Source organism: Podarcis gaigeae (genome assembly GCF_964106915.1).
Source record: "Podarcis gaigeae genome assembly, chromosome: 2".
Taxonomy (NCBI): Eukaryota; Metazoa; Chordata; class Lepidosauria; order Squamata; family Lacertidae; genus Podarcis; species Podarcis gaigeae.
The window spans coordinates 68,868,330-68,885,965 of record NC_139679.1 but is presented as its reverse complement, the minus strand read 5'-3'; the positions used below and the strand labels follow the sequence as shown (position 1 = coordinate 68,885,965).

Here is a 17,636-nt window from a genome sequence, read left to right as displayed (position 1 = left end):
CCTGGGTATCTTTGCACAGAGCCAGGCAACCACCCCGAATCCCCCTGTAGCCAGTACTGCAGAGATCTGTCTTTCCCATATACTAAGTCTTAATAACGAAGATAATAGTTGTATTATCTTGCATGTCATTGAAAAGGAAGAGCCCAGGCTAGAATTTAATCAACAGATATAGTGGGAGCTTGACTGATTAATGAACTTGGCTGCCACTCAAGCCACATGCAAGCACAACATGTGTGGATCTGAAGTGCAGTGACTGCCAAAGTTGCAAAAAGGAGTGTTCTGCAGTGCAGCAGTCTACCTTCCCCTTTGCCAGTCACTTTCAAACCCAAGTGACTGTTGTTCCATTTAGTATGGATATATCTTATTAGTTCCTCAGCATTTTCTGTTATGCACCTAGCAGGATTTTTTTTTTAAAAAAATATTTCTCTTATGTATAATTATGCTGCTAGGAGTTTGGGGTGGGGGCAAGTAGACTGTGTGCAGAGACTCTTCTAACCCCCGGAGCAAGCAAGTGTTAAAATATAAGCTTCCTGTTGAGGTGATAGCTTAGGTGAAGGGCCATTAAGGGAACCAAGGAAGTAGATCTGTGTGAGATAACAGATGAGTGGGGCCCCTGCTCTCAAGTGGCTGGTGGTTAGAAAAAGAGAGTCGAGCAATGTTTGAGAGAAATATCTATGTCTGTTTGAATCCAAGCCTGTGACTATGGGAGAAACCAGATCCTTTTGGAATGTTAATGCTCAAGTTGCGTATATGTGTAAATAAACCATAAATCATAAACACCACAGTCTCTGCAGTCCCATATTCCAAGGAAACAGGACCATGGGTAAGTGCCTGGAACCCCTGGAATCTCACACCGCTCGAAGATTGCATCAATATATTTAGTAGTGTAGGTGTTTGTGTGCTTAGCATATCTTTGATGGTTCCCTCTGTTTGACAGAATATATCCAAAGTTAAATCTCTCCCTGTGCTTCCTGGCAGGGGAAAAAACACAACATTTAAAAGTTGTTCAGGTGGGACTAATCAGGGCTGGAGTTAGGGAAAACCAGACTTATTTCATCGCTCTCAACAAATCTGCCAGTGGATGCATGCCCAAATGCAATTTTAAATATATTTTGCATGCAACCTGAATCTAAACAGTGCCTGTGCCAACCCTGTTTCTATCACCAAAACCCTCTCAACAACAATTCCCCCTCAAAGGTAAGAGAAAGCTTACCTGTCTGTGCCATCTTGGACAACAGGGTTCTTCTTTCCATTCATTGTATGCAGCTGTAGAAGTTTACTTTCCTTATTACAAGTCATATTTCTCATCTCATGTGTTAGAGGCACCTCTCTGGCATCTGGTCCCACTCTCCGACACCTGAGTAACCGCTGATAAGCTGTCCGAAAGTCCCTATTCAGTGCAGCATATAAAACTGGATTCAATGCTGAGTTGGCGTAACCAAGCCACATGACAATGGTCATCAGGCTTTTGTATGCTTCACCTGTCACACCCCGATATGTGAACACTGTAAAATAAGGAAACCAGCAGATAATGAAGGCTCCCATCACAGCTGCAAGAGTCACAATGGCTTTGTGTTCCTTCACAGTGGGTAATGCATTTCTGATGGTTGTGCAACTGTTGGTGTGGTTGATCCTCTTTGCTTGTTCCCTGGCTATTTTGAATATCCGGTAGTATGTGATGCACATGACTAGCAGAGGGAGGTAGAACGTAAGCAAGCCATCTACCAGAACATACCCAGCATTGACCTCCAGCTTGCACTCCTGCTTCCCATCAGTTAACTGTGTGTTCTGGACAGTGCTGCCATTGGTGTTCCAGGCCAAGTGGATCGGTAGGAACGAGACCATCAGTGACACCACCCAGATAAGGAACATAGCCACAACCACCCGCTTAGGAGTGACCATAGTGTTGTAGCGGAGGGGTGCTGTGATAGCATAGTAGCGATCAAGGCTAATCATGAAGAGGTTGAGGATGGATGCTGTGCAAAGCATGACATCCAAGCTGATGTAGATATTGCACAAGGTGACACTGAAGATCCACTCATGGGAGTAGACCTCATAGATGGCCGAAAAGGGTAGCACCATGAGGCCCAGCAGCAAGTCTGTGAAGGCCAAGGAGACAATGAAGCAGTTTGTCAGGTTGCGGAGCCTCCGGTTGAAATAGACAGCTAGACACACCATCACATTTCCAAACACAGTCCCAATAATGAGGACTGCGAGAACAATTGCGGTTGGCACTTGTCCCCAAACACTTGTACCGTCTGTGGAATTCATGGTGGTGTAATTGGGAAGTATCATTTTGCTCCCGTACAGACTCACATGGCAGCTGCTGCTCCAGGTACTCTGGAAGAAGTGGTTAGGTCTGATTCCTTGAAGAGCTTGCCCAGATGCCTTCCTTCACCGCCTTTCATAAGAGGCCCCTGCATCATGGCTCTGAAAAGATGCTAGGAATCAGACAACACCTCTGGTTGCATATTTAGAGAAAGACTGAAGTCTAAATAAATCCCCAAATCTGAGCACATTCATTCTCTGCTGGAAGGACCCTCAGATGTGCAGCTTGCAGCAGAAAGATCCAACTGGGACTCCTTGTTAGCAATGTTGTAGTGTGACAGATTTCTTGAGGACATGTCTATTAGATAGTTATTAACCATGATAGCTAAGTGGAACATCCATGTTCAGAGGCAATAGACAGCTGGATAAAAGATTGTGGGGACATGTAACAGAGTAGGGTTGTTGCCTTCATGTCCTGCTTTTGAAGACCTCATGGAGCCATCTAGTTAGCTACAACTGGAAGCAGGATGCTGGATCAGATGGAAGTTTAGTTGAATCCAGAAGGGCTCTTCATACACTTTTTATGTTCTACCAAGTCAGTTTTGCCTAGTTTTGGCCTCTCCCTTTTCTTCCCTCTCTTCCTCCTCCTTTCAGACAAATCATTAGGTTGTATTAAGTTGTATGATGCATTAATCACCACATGTGGTTTTATAGGTCTGGCCAGAAAAGGGCCGGAAGAGTCCCAGTAACCTCATTATTCTTAGACTGTGTCTCAATTTACATCTCTTGAAGGTATCTATCAAAATAGAAGAGGGATGGATATGCACACTTTCCTGGTCAGAATCTGGAAGGAAGAATTGAGAGTCAGATGATATACGTAGGATATATGAAGCTGCCTTATATCAGGTCAAGATATTTGTCCATCTAGCCCAGAATGGGTGACTTTCCAGATGTTGGAAAGTCTCATCAGCCCTAGCCAGCCTGGCCAATGGTCAGGGATAATGGGGGTTGTAGTCCAGCAACACCCAAAAGGTCACTGGTTCCCTACTCCTTGTCTGTGATGCATATTATCCAGAATCTCAGACAGAGAAAATGATTTTCCCATTACCTGCTGAGTCATTTAACTGGAAATCCAGGGAGCAAATATGGGTGGGAATTTCCCATGCTATGAATGTGCTCTTCCACTAACTAGTGGCTCCTCTTCCTTCAACTTATGACTTAGCTTAGGACTTTCCTTTGTAGACATGGGAAATTCTCACTGGAGACTCACTGTTATCCCTGGAAGTGCTCAGACCACATGGTTGCTGATTCATACAAAGAATGCCTCAATATTCAACACACCGTTTCTGGTTTCATCGACTTCTGCTTCACTCTAGTGACATCAGAAGAGAGCCTGATGGGGTTAATCAAGGAGTGACCAATATGTGGTCCTCCAAATATTGCTGGACTCCTACACCCATCAGCCCCAGCCAACATGCCTAATATTCATGGATTATGGGAGTTGTAGTTAAACAATATATGGAGCTTAACTACTCCTAGGCTAAAGGCTGAGATCAAAGAAATAATGGCTAGAGCTAGGAACATATTCTAGGTTATGGAACCCTCGCCCATCCACCACTCAACACCTGGAAGGATAACAATAGGAAATTAAAGCAATTGTACTCATACATATAGACAGCAAATGCATTGTAAAGCACAATGGGTAGAATCCAATGTAGCACGATGTGGGGTATGTGGGGAAAGAGGCCTTCTTGCACAACTAGACTTCTCCCCTCCAACCCCCAACACAAGACTTCCCCCCATTCCCTGCCTGCTAAACCTGTTCTGGGGGCTCCCCAGTCCTCTAGAGCAGATTGGAGGATCAGTGGGGGTACAGGGGGAGGAGAGGGAAGTCCTATTGTGCAAGCAGAGTCAAGGTCACTCCAAAGTTGAGTGACTTTATCCTCAAAGTATGTAGCCAGTGGGGCACAGTAGGTATTCCAAAGTTCCAAAGGTTCCTTCAAACCATCTGAAATAACTACACCAGCTGGCTACTAGAGGATGTAATGCAAGCTGCAGAATGAGCCTGCTTTGCACCCTACAATTATGTGCTCCAACCAATGTTTGGTTGACGTTAGATTGAGACTTGTACTGCTTACACTCTAGCCCTCACTTGGCTTGTTTCATAGCCCAGAGCTCCTCAGAATACCAAGAGACCACTTGGACTCCACAATGCCAAAGAGGATACTTGGAAGCAATCATATCAGCCAGTTGTTTCACCTCACCATTCCATAGCAAGACCAAGGCTTTGACAGGAATGTTTCCTTTCTCTGCTAGAACCCCCCCCCCCGAGTATGCAGCAACACATTAGGTTCCTCCAGGTTCTGAGGGTAGGCCATCCAAACTTGACCACCACCCTTTCAGGAGGAAATTGCCACCATTCGTCCAAACTGTACCAGATAACAGTGCATTCCTCATATCACTTGGGGCAAGGACTACTTCAAGGGTGTGACCCACTTGATGTGTTTGGAGGATACTTTTGGGGACAATTCTACCACAGTTGACCTCGCTGTCCATGGTAAAGCTTGTTCTTCCACCAAGGTGGTCCTGGTCCACACCAAAACCCCTGCTGTATCTACTCAGCAATCAGACAATGCCCAATACTGCAATCAGCAGAAATACTCTCTTACCTGCCGGCAAATACCGTATTTTTTGCACCATAACTCACTTTTTTCCTCCTAAAAAGTAAGGGGAAATGTCTGTGTGTGTTATGGAGGGAATGCCTACGGGTGGCATGCCTACGGATTTTCCTCCTCTAAAAACTACGTGCGTGTTATGGTCGGGTGCGTGTTATAGAGCAGAAAATATGGTACCTCACAGAACAAACTAAGTGATTCAGTCAAAAAACAGGCACACACAATCTTACTAGCTGGGAAAACAGCCGAGACAGGAGTCAGGATGGCGTGAATTGCCCCTCCCTCTCCAAGGGGGAAAGTGTGCCAGAGCTTGTTATAGCAAGGTAGGCCACACCCACAACCTAGCTGTAGCCACTAAACTATATCTACAGGATTCTGTTCAAATTAAACTGTGTCACCTATCAGCTTGTTTTTCTGGATGGGCAAAGATGCACGTCATCCAACAGCTTAACCCCATAATCCCAAAACAAATACAAACAAGATCTTTATTTTTAAGGTCAGCGCATTTCCTTCACATCTGGCATACACTGATAGAGAACTAAAATATAGTTATGAGAAGCAAGGAGAAGAGGCGTGGTATTAGCTGGAATCTCAGGAAGACGGTAGCTGAGATCATGCCTGATGTTAAGTTTTGTGGAAGCTAGCCAGCACCTTAGTTCACAGGACGCAACAAGCAGCACAGCGTTGACGTGGCACAAGATGGAATAAATGGAATCTACAGAGCTTTGAAAGATCTTTTACTTCACTTGCTTGAAAGCTGGCCTTTTCAAAAGGTTCCCTCCAATTGCATTCCCTCCAATTGCAAATGCCCTTGCAACTGAAAGTATTGTGTATTGGTATTGGTACTCAATGCATTAAAATAGTAGTTGCAGGGTTGGCCTAAGACATCTTGCTGCTTGAGTACTGTAGGAGGAAAGGGTGTGTGTGTGTGTGTGACAGGCTGCACCTGGCGGCGGGGTCCCAGCTGGCTGAAGGGAGGAGGAAAGCGGGGAGGAGTTGAGATGGCGAGCTGCATGCTGGTGGTGCCACGAGGAGGGCTCTCTGGTAGTTCTATCGCTTAGTTAAAGGGCTGGATGTGGGGAAGGGAGTGTTGTGTCAGCTGTGAGAAAGGAAAGGAGGAGGAAAGGCTCTCCCTAAGGAACTTGTGCATGAGCAGCCCATGACCTTTCATGCTTCGGGGTCTGTTACTCAGTTCATTATGGCCTTAATGCTGTTCTTTGGATCCGAGGTGACACTGGAGTAGTCCATCAAGTTGGGGGGGGGGAGAGGAGGTCACGGGCCTTCTTTTTTCCTGGGCGTGTGAGACGGGCCCCACTGTGCATCCCCCCCCAGTTTTCTTCCACAGCTGCTACTTCTCTGAGGCACAGAGGCAGTTTCTCCCATCTTTGGTGTGGTGGTTCTGCTCCTCCTCCCTAAGCATGTGCCAAGGGTTCAAGAGTTAGGTAGGTTACTGGGAACCAGGCAGAGTGCCTGCTCGGTAGTGGTGCCTGCCCTGTGGAATGCCCTCCCATCAGATGTCAAGGAAATAAACAACTACAGTGGTACCTCGGCTTACATACGCTTCAGGTTACACACTCCACTAACCCAGAAATAGTGCTTCAGATTAAGAACTTTGCTTCAGGATAAGAACAGAAATCAGACTCCGGCCGCACGGCAATAGCAGGAAGCCCCATTAGCTAAAGTGGTACTTCAGGTTAAGAACAGTTTCAGGTTAAGAACGGACCTCCGGAACAAATTAAGTACTTAATCTGAGGTACCACTGTATATGACTTTTAGAAGGCATCTGAAGGCAGCTCTGTTTAGGGAAGTTTTTAATGTTTGAAGTTTTATTCTGTTTGCAATGTTCTCTTGAAAGCTGCCTGGAGTGGCTGGGGAAACCCAGCCAGATGTGTGTGTTAGAAATAAATTATTATTATTATTATTATTATTATTATTATTATTATTATTATTATTACTACTGTAGCAGCAGCAGCTACAGCTGCCCAGCTTCGCCCCAGAGAGAAGGCAAATGGAAAAGCCTTCAGTAATATATAAGTAATAATAATCACAAACAGTAGGTATGAGTAGGTGAGTAGGGGGTACCTGTTGCCATAATTATTCTGGTGGATTTGTAGACGTCTGACTTTACTCGAAGGGAGTCTGTCTTCATGTGCACAGTAAGTGTTCTGGAACTGAGGCTATGAGTGTTTGTACTTCCATCTCCTGTCATTATTTGTACTGCACGGTTGAGACAGCTTTTTATAGTAGATACTTTTTTTTGCATTTCTATGTAATTCAAAACATTTAAGAAATAAAGGTTAAACAAAAATGGATGGAATAGTCAAGATCAAAGCTCTCACCTTTCTGTCCCTGAGACTCTCCTGTTTTCTGCTCCTGAACCTCTGGGCTGAAAGGTGGAGAAAGGGTTGTGGGAAAGAAAGCCATACTCTCTTTTGAGCATTTTCTTCTTAGAGTGTTCTGCTAAGTATTTATTCGCCTTGTTTCCTAGGGGCCTCAATAATCCTTGCATTTCCTGAAAATGACCAGAAGCTCTGGGAATTCAAGATTAGCATCATGAAGTCAATGGAATGGGGCTGAATGATGTAAAAAAGATAAGAAAAAAAAAGAACAGGAACAGTGAGCTGATGTAGGCAAAAAAATCTCTCTGATAATCCAGGTATGTGAAGAGAAAGGAAAATGCTGACTTGCCCAGAGACACTGTGCAGTGCGGAAAGTCAGGGCAAAGGGAAAGAACACAGAAGCTCACTAAAAACAGGTGTTTAATGTTTCATAATAATGGAAGGAATAAGGGAAGGAATCACACTGCTGTTTCCAAGTGGCCAGAGGCACTTTCCCTGCAAAAATGGACATCAGATGGCCATGCTGTCTTCCTGATTCCACTGTTTATGATTTTCATCTTCAATATTAAGCCATTTAGAGCAAGGATAAGAGCTTGCCTTCCTGACATCTGAGGGCCTGAAGCTCAGAAAGCCCAATCAATGTGCCCTGGTTACATTGTTACTCAGTTAAATAGAAATGCACTCAGCGCATACTCAGGGATACTCTCCTCAGCTGCCAAAGAGTAACACACACACACAACTATGTCAGCTAATGCATGGTAATGGGAGATGGAAGATTTTTTTTCAAAAACACCTCTCATCCTCTGAAATCGATGTGGAAAAGTCTGGGCGGGGCCCAGACTCACCAGTTTACTGAAGAGGCTCCTCATGAGGATGGAGGAACATCATCTGGCTTTGAGGCATGAAGGCCGCTCCCTGCAAGGCCTTTTCCAACTGGCCTAGGGGGCGGGGTCCAAACTCACCCAGCCCTACTACGTTAAATATGTATTCTGTAATCGACCTCCTTTGTAATGTTCTATTTTGAAATCTTTAAGATAATATTTTAGTTTCCTGTTATGTTGCTTTGACTGTATACTCTATATTTGACTTTCTTCAGATTGTTCTATTGATTTAATATGCTGTAAACCACTTTGAGATTTTTCTTAAAAATATAAAGCGGTATAGAAAATAAATAAATAATAAATAAACATTTTCTTCCGTGCTTACTTAACAGAGGTGCTCAGGGTCAAATTGGACATGATATTTGTCACACACTCAACATTTGTCAAATACAGCCTTGTGCATTTGATTTTTCTAAAAATTGTGTGTGTGTGTGTGAGAGAGAGAGAGAGAGAGAGGGAGAGGGAGAGAGAGAGAGAGAGCGCGCACACCTTGAACAAGACTAAGCCATACAGGCTGAAACAGGATGGTAAATCCTAAATCACAGAGTCTAGAGGAAAACACAGATAGCATCTACATTAGGAATTAAAAGTGCACTTCAGGAGGAAATTTTGGATTTTTTTTCCGGGGTGGGGGTGTGGCATTCAAGAGGACTGGGAGAGGATTTCCCTTGCACTCTATACTTTATATTGTTACAGATTTGGAGTAACAGAATTTTTTTTCGGGGGGGGGGAGGGGAATTTCAATGCCAGAAATTATTGAAGGGACGATGCCAAATCAGCGAAAAACACAGGCTAAACTTCTTCTCGAGGCCAGGGCCCCACTTGGGATAGAATAACAAAGAGTGACAAAAGGTGCTGAAGCAAGTCATCACCAGGACAAGAGATTCTTTGCTGGTGGACAGAGTGGGGAGTTCATCTTCCATGACATAGGAATACACGGGAGGGGTGGGCTGTGCAGACGGGGGGGGGGGGATGCTGCTTTGCACAAGGCTTGGGTTTTTCCTGGTAAGGGTGTTTGGGAAGGAAAAGGGTAGAGTTAGAACTCTAGGCAGAGGCCATGCAGGGCAGAACCATCTTGGCAGGTTAGGACAGAGGCGCAGAGATGGTGTGCAGTATGCCTTGGACTCCACTGGTGCATCTGAACTCTCTCCATTGAAGACTTTAGGTTCAAATAAGCCACATTTCCTAAAGACATTAGTCTTTGCTGTGCCTTGATTTGCCAACGGAATCACAACCCTGGATGAGGGCCTGGACTCTTGCGCAGCCACTCAGCAGAGATTGGGATGGCATGTAAAAATATGTTTAAAAGTGCCCTGCATGGAGCTGAAATGAGGAAAAAAGAAACCGAGAAACCCAGATGCATGCACCAGTGTTGAACAATCTTGCGATACTCTTTGAACCCTAGGCCTGGTGAGGAAATCATGATCCAAATTACTGGCAATTCCAGCTGAACATGGGCTATATATAACCACTAGTACACCCTTCCCTGTTCCTTCTGCCCTTCCTCTTGGGGAGTTTCTTATCAGAGGCAGATAAACTCCCCAAGAGGAAGGGCAGAAGGAACAGGGAAGGGTGTACTAATGGTTATACATAATGTGTGAAAGAATGGCAAAGGGGCCATATTGAACATGGGGCTGGCCTTGGTGGCATGAGTAGTGGAATGCTTTGAGCAGACTTGAAAGCATGGATGCCCCCTGAGTCTCAGGGCTCCAGGGGGTTCCTTTAATCTCAGGGACTTCAATGGCCTAGAGCAGAAAGCCTGAGATTATTTTTCCCCTGAAAGCGCTCATGATCAAAGTTGTAGGATAATCAGAAATGCTGGGAAAGCATATGGGCTGCTGTCGTTCTCTTCTCCCATCACAGATATGGGCATTTCATATCGAAAGGTTATGCTCTATACGATTTCCGAAAGGGCAAAAACAAAGCTTTCATGAAATACGATGTTTACACTGTTGAGTCTGTGGAAATTACTATCGGGGACTGATAGTTTCAGGCCAAGAAGGTCTTACTCAGGGACGAGCAATGTGTCAGTACCGGAACACCTACCTCGTATGAACAAAGCCCTACTCTCAGTGCTCAGAGAGATCTCCTGCAAAAGGATCTTTCTTAAAAAGCAGGTTAAGACCTTCACCTGTGATGTTTGAGAGGTGCACAAATTCAAGGTTGACAATATAGGGTGAGATAACGTTGGTGTGAGTCATCATAAAACAATTCACAACTTCCCTATTCTCTGGAAGTACAGAAGTATTACTGTGCATAAGTCATGTGTATTTAATCTGAGCTTAACCATCCATAGTAGAAAGAATCAAGCCTTTATTTACCTTTTGTGTCATCTTCATCCATAAGTAAACACGGTGGCAGGGAGGGGGAGAGAAGGCGATATTTGAGTAAGAGCACTCACTACTGTTTTGCCTGCTGCTGGCCAATACTGCACATCCTAGACAAAGATCCGGTCCACACTAATGCTAAGACAAACCATGGCTTAAGTGTGCAGGTTCCCAGAGAGGACATCACAGCCTGTTTGCTCCTTCTCTGGTCCTGCTGCTGCTGTTCTGATGTGAGGTAAAATGTGGTTTGGATTTGTGTGTTAATTGAACCTGGGCTTGTGGTTTACTTTACTTCAAACAAAGAAAGGTTTGTTCTTTGCTCATGGTTTGTATGGCGGAGAAAAACCACGAGTCTGAGTTTGAACTACATGATCAGCCAAACCATGGCATAACCAAACAGCTGTAATCTGTAGACCTACATTGGCTCCCAGTATGTTTCTGGGCACAATTCAAAGTGTTGGTGTTGACCTTTAAAGCCCTAAACGGCCTCAGCCCAGTATACCTGAAGGAGCATCTCCACCCCCCATTGATCTGCCCAGACAGTGAGGTCCAGCGCCGAGGGCCTTCTGGTGGTTCCTTCACTGCTAGAAGTGAAGTTACAGGGAACCAGGCAGAGGGCCTTCTCGGTAGTGGCACCCTCCCTGTGAAACGCCCTCCCATCAGTGTTCAAAGAATTAAACAACTATCGGACTTTTAGAAGACATCTGAAGGCAGCCCTGTTTAGGGAAGTTTTTAATGTTTTAAGTTTTATTCTGTTTTTAGTGTTCTGTTGGAAGCTGCCCAGATTGGCTGGGGAGACCCAGCCGGATGAGCGGGGTATAAACAAACAAACAAACAAACAAACAAACAAACAAAAACAAACTCTTCTTTAGGATCCTATAGACTTAAGGAGTCATACTAAGCTGTGATTTGCATGAGCATTACATGAAAACTGAGCCCATGTTTCCATAGCACAGAGAACATTTGTATGCCAGCTGTGCATGATTGCCTTCTTAGATTCCGCCATGAGTAGAGATAAAGTTTTTAAACAAACTTCATAGGTCAGGTTGTCAGGATGCAAAGTACGATTCAAATCCAGTGAGGAGTTGACCTGCATACATAGTAAAAGTTAACACAAGCCAACCATTTTAATGAGGCAGAAATTTTGAACTGAGCGTATCCAGGATGTACTGGGATCTTGGAACAGCAATTGTGTGCTGGTTTTCCTAACTTTGCATCTTAAGCAATGTTTACCAGGTCATTGTCAATCTAGTGTTGGAATCTTTGCAAGCAAAACACAGGCTGAGCTGCAGGCTGCTTCTCCATAGCCTCAAGTTAAGTCGGATGCATTTAATCTATATCTCTGAAATGTAGTAACGGTTGTATGAATTAGCCCAAACTATGCATCATATAACTGATTTGCAAAAATAATTCTGCCATATTCTGCACATGGCAGTCTTTCATCGGACTGCCATCTTGCTACATGGTTGCTGAATATAACATTGTATTTATTTACTTAGGTTATTTTTAGATCCCCATATTAACCAAGTTTCTCAGGGAGGTTAACAATGTCGATGTAACGGGCATGGAATTTGTCCCACGTACTTCACATGTTGACATGGTTACAATTCTAACTGTGAATGTGCTCTTAAAGAGGGCAGTGGTGTATTTTCAAAATGACTTGCCTTCCCCTGTCAGATATCAAAACAAGTTGAGGTAACACCTTAGCAAAATGAATCCGTCTTGTGCCTTGTTTTGCTCCCGAGAGAATGAGAACTTACTCTTACTTCTAAGTGGCTGAGGTGTGTGTGAGGTGCAATAAGGCTTCTGTTTACACCCACACAGAGGTGTTGACATCACAGTGGTGACAATGAAGAAACAAGTTACAACTGCCAGACAGGAAACTGTGTGTGCAAAGATGAGGCTAAAACTTCTTGATATAATCTCTTCTTAACCCAGGGGGCTTAAAATACATACCCTCCAACATTTCTCCAATGAAAATAGGGACATTCTAAATAATAATAATAATAATAATAATAATCATAATAATAATCATAATAATAATAATTTTATTATTTGTAAAAGAAAACACCGTCTGGCAGGGTTGCCCCAGCCACTCTGGACAGCTTTGGACATATATATAAAAACATAACAAAACATTAAACATTAAAAAAACTTCCCTAGACAGGGCTGCCTTCAGATGTATTCTAAAGGTTGTATAGCTACTTATCTCCTTGGCTTGTGGGTTGCATAACTCCATACCCTTCAACACTTATCTGATGAAAATACGGATGTCCTAAGGAAAAGTAGGACGTGCTGCAATCAAATCAGAAAACAGGATGGCTTCTGTAGATCCACAACTGGAAAACAGGGACACTTGGAGGGTCTGAAAATGCAGCACCTCGACTCAACCAGCGCCCTCCAGTTTCCTAAAGCAGACCTTTCCCAGTAGCAATGTGTCCATGCCTATGCTGGCCTAGTCCACCGCAGAATCTTTTATGGCATTTGCAGCCAAAGAAAACCAAACTTTCCAACAGACATCTGTATTCCTCAGCTCCATACCCCCTGGGCATTTGGGACTACATTTCCTATCAACATTGGTCATTGGTCATGCTGGCTGGGGCGGATGGGAGTTGTAGTCCAGATCACTTGGAAAGACAGTAGGGACCTGGCAGAGCGTAACAGAGATAAACTCTACTTTGAGGAGAGCAACATCAGGAAAATGAGAGGGACAGAGATGCATGATTACCCATTCCAAAGAAGGTAGAAGGAGTAGGAGTCTCTCTCAGGTGTTTGTAGCAACCCCCAAGCCCTGTTAGAACTAAGGATCCTTGGAGTGATTTGGTACAAATTCTTGGGGATCAGTCCCTCTGGTTCTCTGATAACAAGAGGACTCTTGTCCAGAGGCATAGCAGGCCTGCTTGCACCCAGGGCAAGGCAAGTATTGCACCCCCTCTGCAGCAATCAGGTTTCCTTCATAGCTGATTCCCCACATTTAAAATTGCCTTTCTGTTTTTAAAAAGCTGCACATCTTATTCAGCAATGTTAAGTCATGAAAGAACTGAAGACACACACACACACACACACACACACACACATACTTGCTATGCCCTGTGCCAACTGAGCCAACGAGACCCGAAGCAGCAGCAGCAGCAAGACCTGGAAGGAGCACATAAAGGGCAGCTGTGCAGCTCTGGCTGGCAGCTGCAGGTAGGAGCAGCCTGGGAGGGGCGCAGCTCCCAAAGAGGGTACCCGCAACTCACCTTCCCTTGCAGCTCTTGCGTCTGGGTTGTTTTCCTTGGACATGCATACATGGCCATTTTAGGCAAACAAGGGTTGTTGGTTGGGTCATCAACCTCCAATGTTTGGAGGTGAGGAAGCATCCCTTGCCCTTGAAATTTTTTGCACACCCCCCACCCCACCACTATGCCACTGCCCTCGTCCTCCACAAACAACCAGAGAGAAGACTCTGATGGGAAACCAAAGTTAGGCAAGCCTTCATAGGTTCCTCTGACGCCTGCACAGTGCAGTTCCCAAGCAGGCATTCATCTCTCTCCACCCTGTAGAATATGTCAAATTGCTGTTGGTGTAGGCTGTGCCTTATCTGCATTGCCTGTATTATTTTAGCTGTATGCACTTTCCACATCTATTAACTATTTCTATCTTGCCATGAGTGCAAACTTGTGCTTCTCACCTTAGAATGGAGGCTGTGCCCTAGTGCTGATTTCTCCCTTGATATCAGCGCAGAGGTGACACAACATGGCTCTAGGGAAATGAGTTTGCAAATTATGTGTCTGTAGGTGACATACATAGATACCCATGTATGTGTGCTCATTAATGCACCATTTTGCAAATGGAGCAGGCAATATCTAGCTGACCCACAAAGGATTTTATGCACAGACACAGTTAAAAATCGACACCTTGCTAAGCTTCCATGGTTCTTGGTTGCTAATGGATATAAGAGCATTGCATTCCTGATGTACTTGACATCTGGAGAGTAACTGCTTTGACCTTCTCTCTAAACCAGGGGTCAGCAAACTTTTTCAGCAGGGGGCTGGTCCACTGTCCCTCAGACCTTGTGGGGGCCCAGACTATATTTTGAAAATAAAAATGAATGAATTCCTATGCCCCACAAATAACCCAGAGATGCATTTTAAATAAAAGCACACATTCTACCCATGTAAAAACACGCTGATTCCCGGACTGTCCGCGGGCCGAATTTAGAAGGCAATTAGGCCAGATCCGGCCCGCGGACCTCAGTTTGCCTACCCATGCTCTAAGTGTTTGCTTTGGACTCATATGGACCTTTTCAGAAAACACCTGTAGCTGTGGATTTAATATGTTCCACCATTGCAATCTTTTTATTGGAAACATTTTTATATCACCCTTTAATTCAAAATCCAGAATAGTTTATAAAGCTCATAAAAACACAGTTTTGTTTTGTTTTTTTTTAAAAATGCAGTGTTGGATGGCGTCCTTTGGCTTATTTGTCTTTCTCTATAGCTTGATCGCAGTTGGCGCTGTGGGTTAAAGCCTCAGCACCTAGGACTTGCCGATCGAAAGGTCGGCGGTTCGAATCCCTGCGGCGGGGTGCGCTCCCGCTGCTCGGTCCCAGCGCCTGCCAACCTAGCAGTTCGAAAGCACCTCCGGGTGCAAGTAGATAAATAGGGACCGCTTACCAGCGGGAAGGTAAACGGCGTTTCCGTGTGCGGCTCTGGCTCGCCAGAGCAGCGATGTCACGCTGGCCACGTGACCCGGAAGTGTCTCCGGACAGCGCTGGCCCCTGGCCTCTTGAGTGAGATGGGCGCACAACCCCAGAGTCTGTCAAGACTGGCCCGTACGGGCAGGGGTACCTTTACCTTTACCTTATAGCTTGATCAATGCCAATATCTACTGAGCATTGGATTTTCCCTCCTTCCTACTCTTCTTCCCTCCCTTCTTTCCCTCTCTTCTTCCTACTGCTCGTTTCTTCAACTTCCAAACAGGTAGCTTTGTGAATCAGTATGGTTTGACATTGGGGCAGTCAACAGGAACTGCTAGCAAACTGCATTGGGCAGCCACAGCTCAGCACTCTCAGCTGAAATATATTTTCATTGTGGTTTAGACATCACTTTTTACCAGCACACATCCTTCACACCCAGCCCATGATGTCTTGCCTTTCCCTCAATCATCATTATCCCACATTGCCAGACTAAATAGCTTCCACCATGGCACCTTGGGTTCCATATGGAATTAGAGCATGAAACATTAGAGAAAGTGAGTGGGGGTGCTTAATATTTTTTCTCTTGCTATAGGAACAGCAGGGAAGCATAAAATGAGAAGGAAATAAACCAGCATTTTATGAAGAGCATGCTTAAGGGTCCATTATCATGTAACTGGAACTATAATGGCCCCTGATTAAAAAGACTGAGCATAACATATTTCGTTAATTTTTTTCCCATCTTAACAAAGCTATCCCTTCCTTAATTTGGTGTTGATCTGCTCACACCTTCCAGCCCCCTCAACTCTTAAGACTTATATGGAGATATTCAGAATGAGATAGTGTACATTAATAAAAAAAATTAGTGTACATTAAGAAAAAGTCCTCATGGTTCTAGAGGAAAACTTGCAAATGTTTCTTTTGTGTGCTGCGATTCAGTTCCAAAATGTTGACTGTTGTTTGCAATAAACATGTGTTCTATGGTCATAAGGTTGCCACAAATTTCTGCTGGACTGCCCCATATTACACTATCTCTTACTTTCAAGGCACTTTCTAATTTTCCCTTTCCCTTCCTGCTGCTTCAGAACAGTGGTTCTGGAAGGTGCAGATCCAGCCAAGTGGACAAGCCATGCCGTGTTGGGAAGAGTGCTGTGCTTGTGGTTAAAGTAAACGATAGCAGCAAATTCTCCTAACTTGCATGACTGCATGGCCTCAGAGTGCATCAATTCCTAGAAGTCAGCACAAGTGCTTACTAAAATCCCACCACAAGATCCCATGGTAGTTTCCATTGTGCCTCTTAGAAATCAGAGGGAGCACTATGAAATTGCCACACACACCTGCAGATGTACCACAGAAACCTTTCTCAAGAATATCAGCGGATGAGTGTTTCTCAAAGCAACCTTGACTGTGTGAGAAAGATGCTTTCTTTCCTTTTCTTTTTTAGAAGTAATTTTGTTGTGTTTTCCCCAGTGTACCTGAAACACAATGTCCAGTGAAATAAACATGCATTACTGAATAAAGATAAATAGAAACTATGTGTTCAACAGCTGAGGCACCCCTGCTTATGCCGAATAGAGGGCAATTCCCATGAAACAAAGGCAGACAGTATTACTACAAATAAAATCCATCACAAAATACACAAGGAAGCATAAACCCTGGGGAAAGAGGCTTTCAAAGCAATGCATGCACTGCTTATTTTATAATCAAAATAAATTGGCAGGTGTGAGCCTGCCCCTCCACTCTTTCCATTTGCGCAGCTAGCTTCTGAGGGAGACAGTCCCCTCTGCAACTTTTTCCTCTTAAATACTCTGACAACTGCATTGTCAAGAGAACAGGTGAGATGTAGCCCCATTATAGTTAAGAAAAGGGTCTGCAGCAATACATACACAAACACACATCCAGTGTGCTCCCATGGTGACTGGGCACACGCAAGATGTCACAGAAATGGGTTCTTATTTTTCTTGTTCCCCACTCAATAAATAAAAAGTCACAAGGAAGGCAGTATCCAGGAAGAGAAGGAATCATAGTGTTACCTGCAAGGAGAAGTGAGCAAAGAAGAGACAAGAGACGGCAATCAGCTGGAGTATCTCTCCCCTGCTCTTAAGTTTTGTCTCTCCGTTAGCCTGCCGCTGAATTTCTAAGAGCACAGAAGCCAATGCTCCAGGGCTGTTACAGTGTGCGGTAGCTCCCTCCCCTTTCCTCTCCCCTCCCACTTCCCCACACATATTGAAACAGCTAGTGGGTTGCCTGATTGTAGTTTGAGTCAGAGAAACAGTGGGCCAGATTAGAATGACCACAAGCTGCAGTATAGCCCAGCAAAGCCTCCAATCATCACAGAGAGCGAGAGCACACTATGCCCCGGGGTGCAGTGCACACAGGCAGCACAGCATGCCTGAAGTTGTGACCCACAGCAACAAAAAAGCCACTTTCTGCAGAGCCTGGCATGATGCGTGCAGCTGGGGGAGACC

General features: G+C 44.6%; 1 protein-coding gene across 4 annotated transcripts in view; it reads right to left on the bottom strand.

Moving 5' to 3' along the window:
* The window catches only part of HRH2 (histamine receptor H2), a 30,703-nt gene extending 13,310 nt beyond the window's left edge, over window positions 1–17,393 (bottom strand). For 3 of the 4 annotated variants that reach the window (XR_014561106.1, XM_083726225.1, XM_083726226.1), the window contains exons 1-2: window positions 17,202–17,314; window positions 1,214–3,112 (exon numbers count right to left, since the gene is read on the bottom strand). Coding sequence is in view for 2 of the 4 variants with exons in the window: in XM_083726225.1 (XP_083582351.1) it covers window positions 1,214–2,295 (1,082 nt within the window). In the remaining 2 variants the exon portion in view is untranslated. Of the gene's footprint in view, window positions 1–1,213; window positions 3,113–17,201 lie in introns of all 4 variants that reach the window. The other variant, XR_014561105.1, reaches the window with a different exon arrangement.
* Window positions 17,394–17,636: the final 243 nt, after the last annotated feature.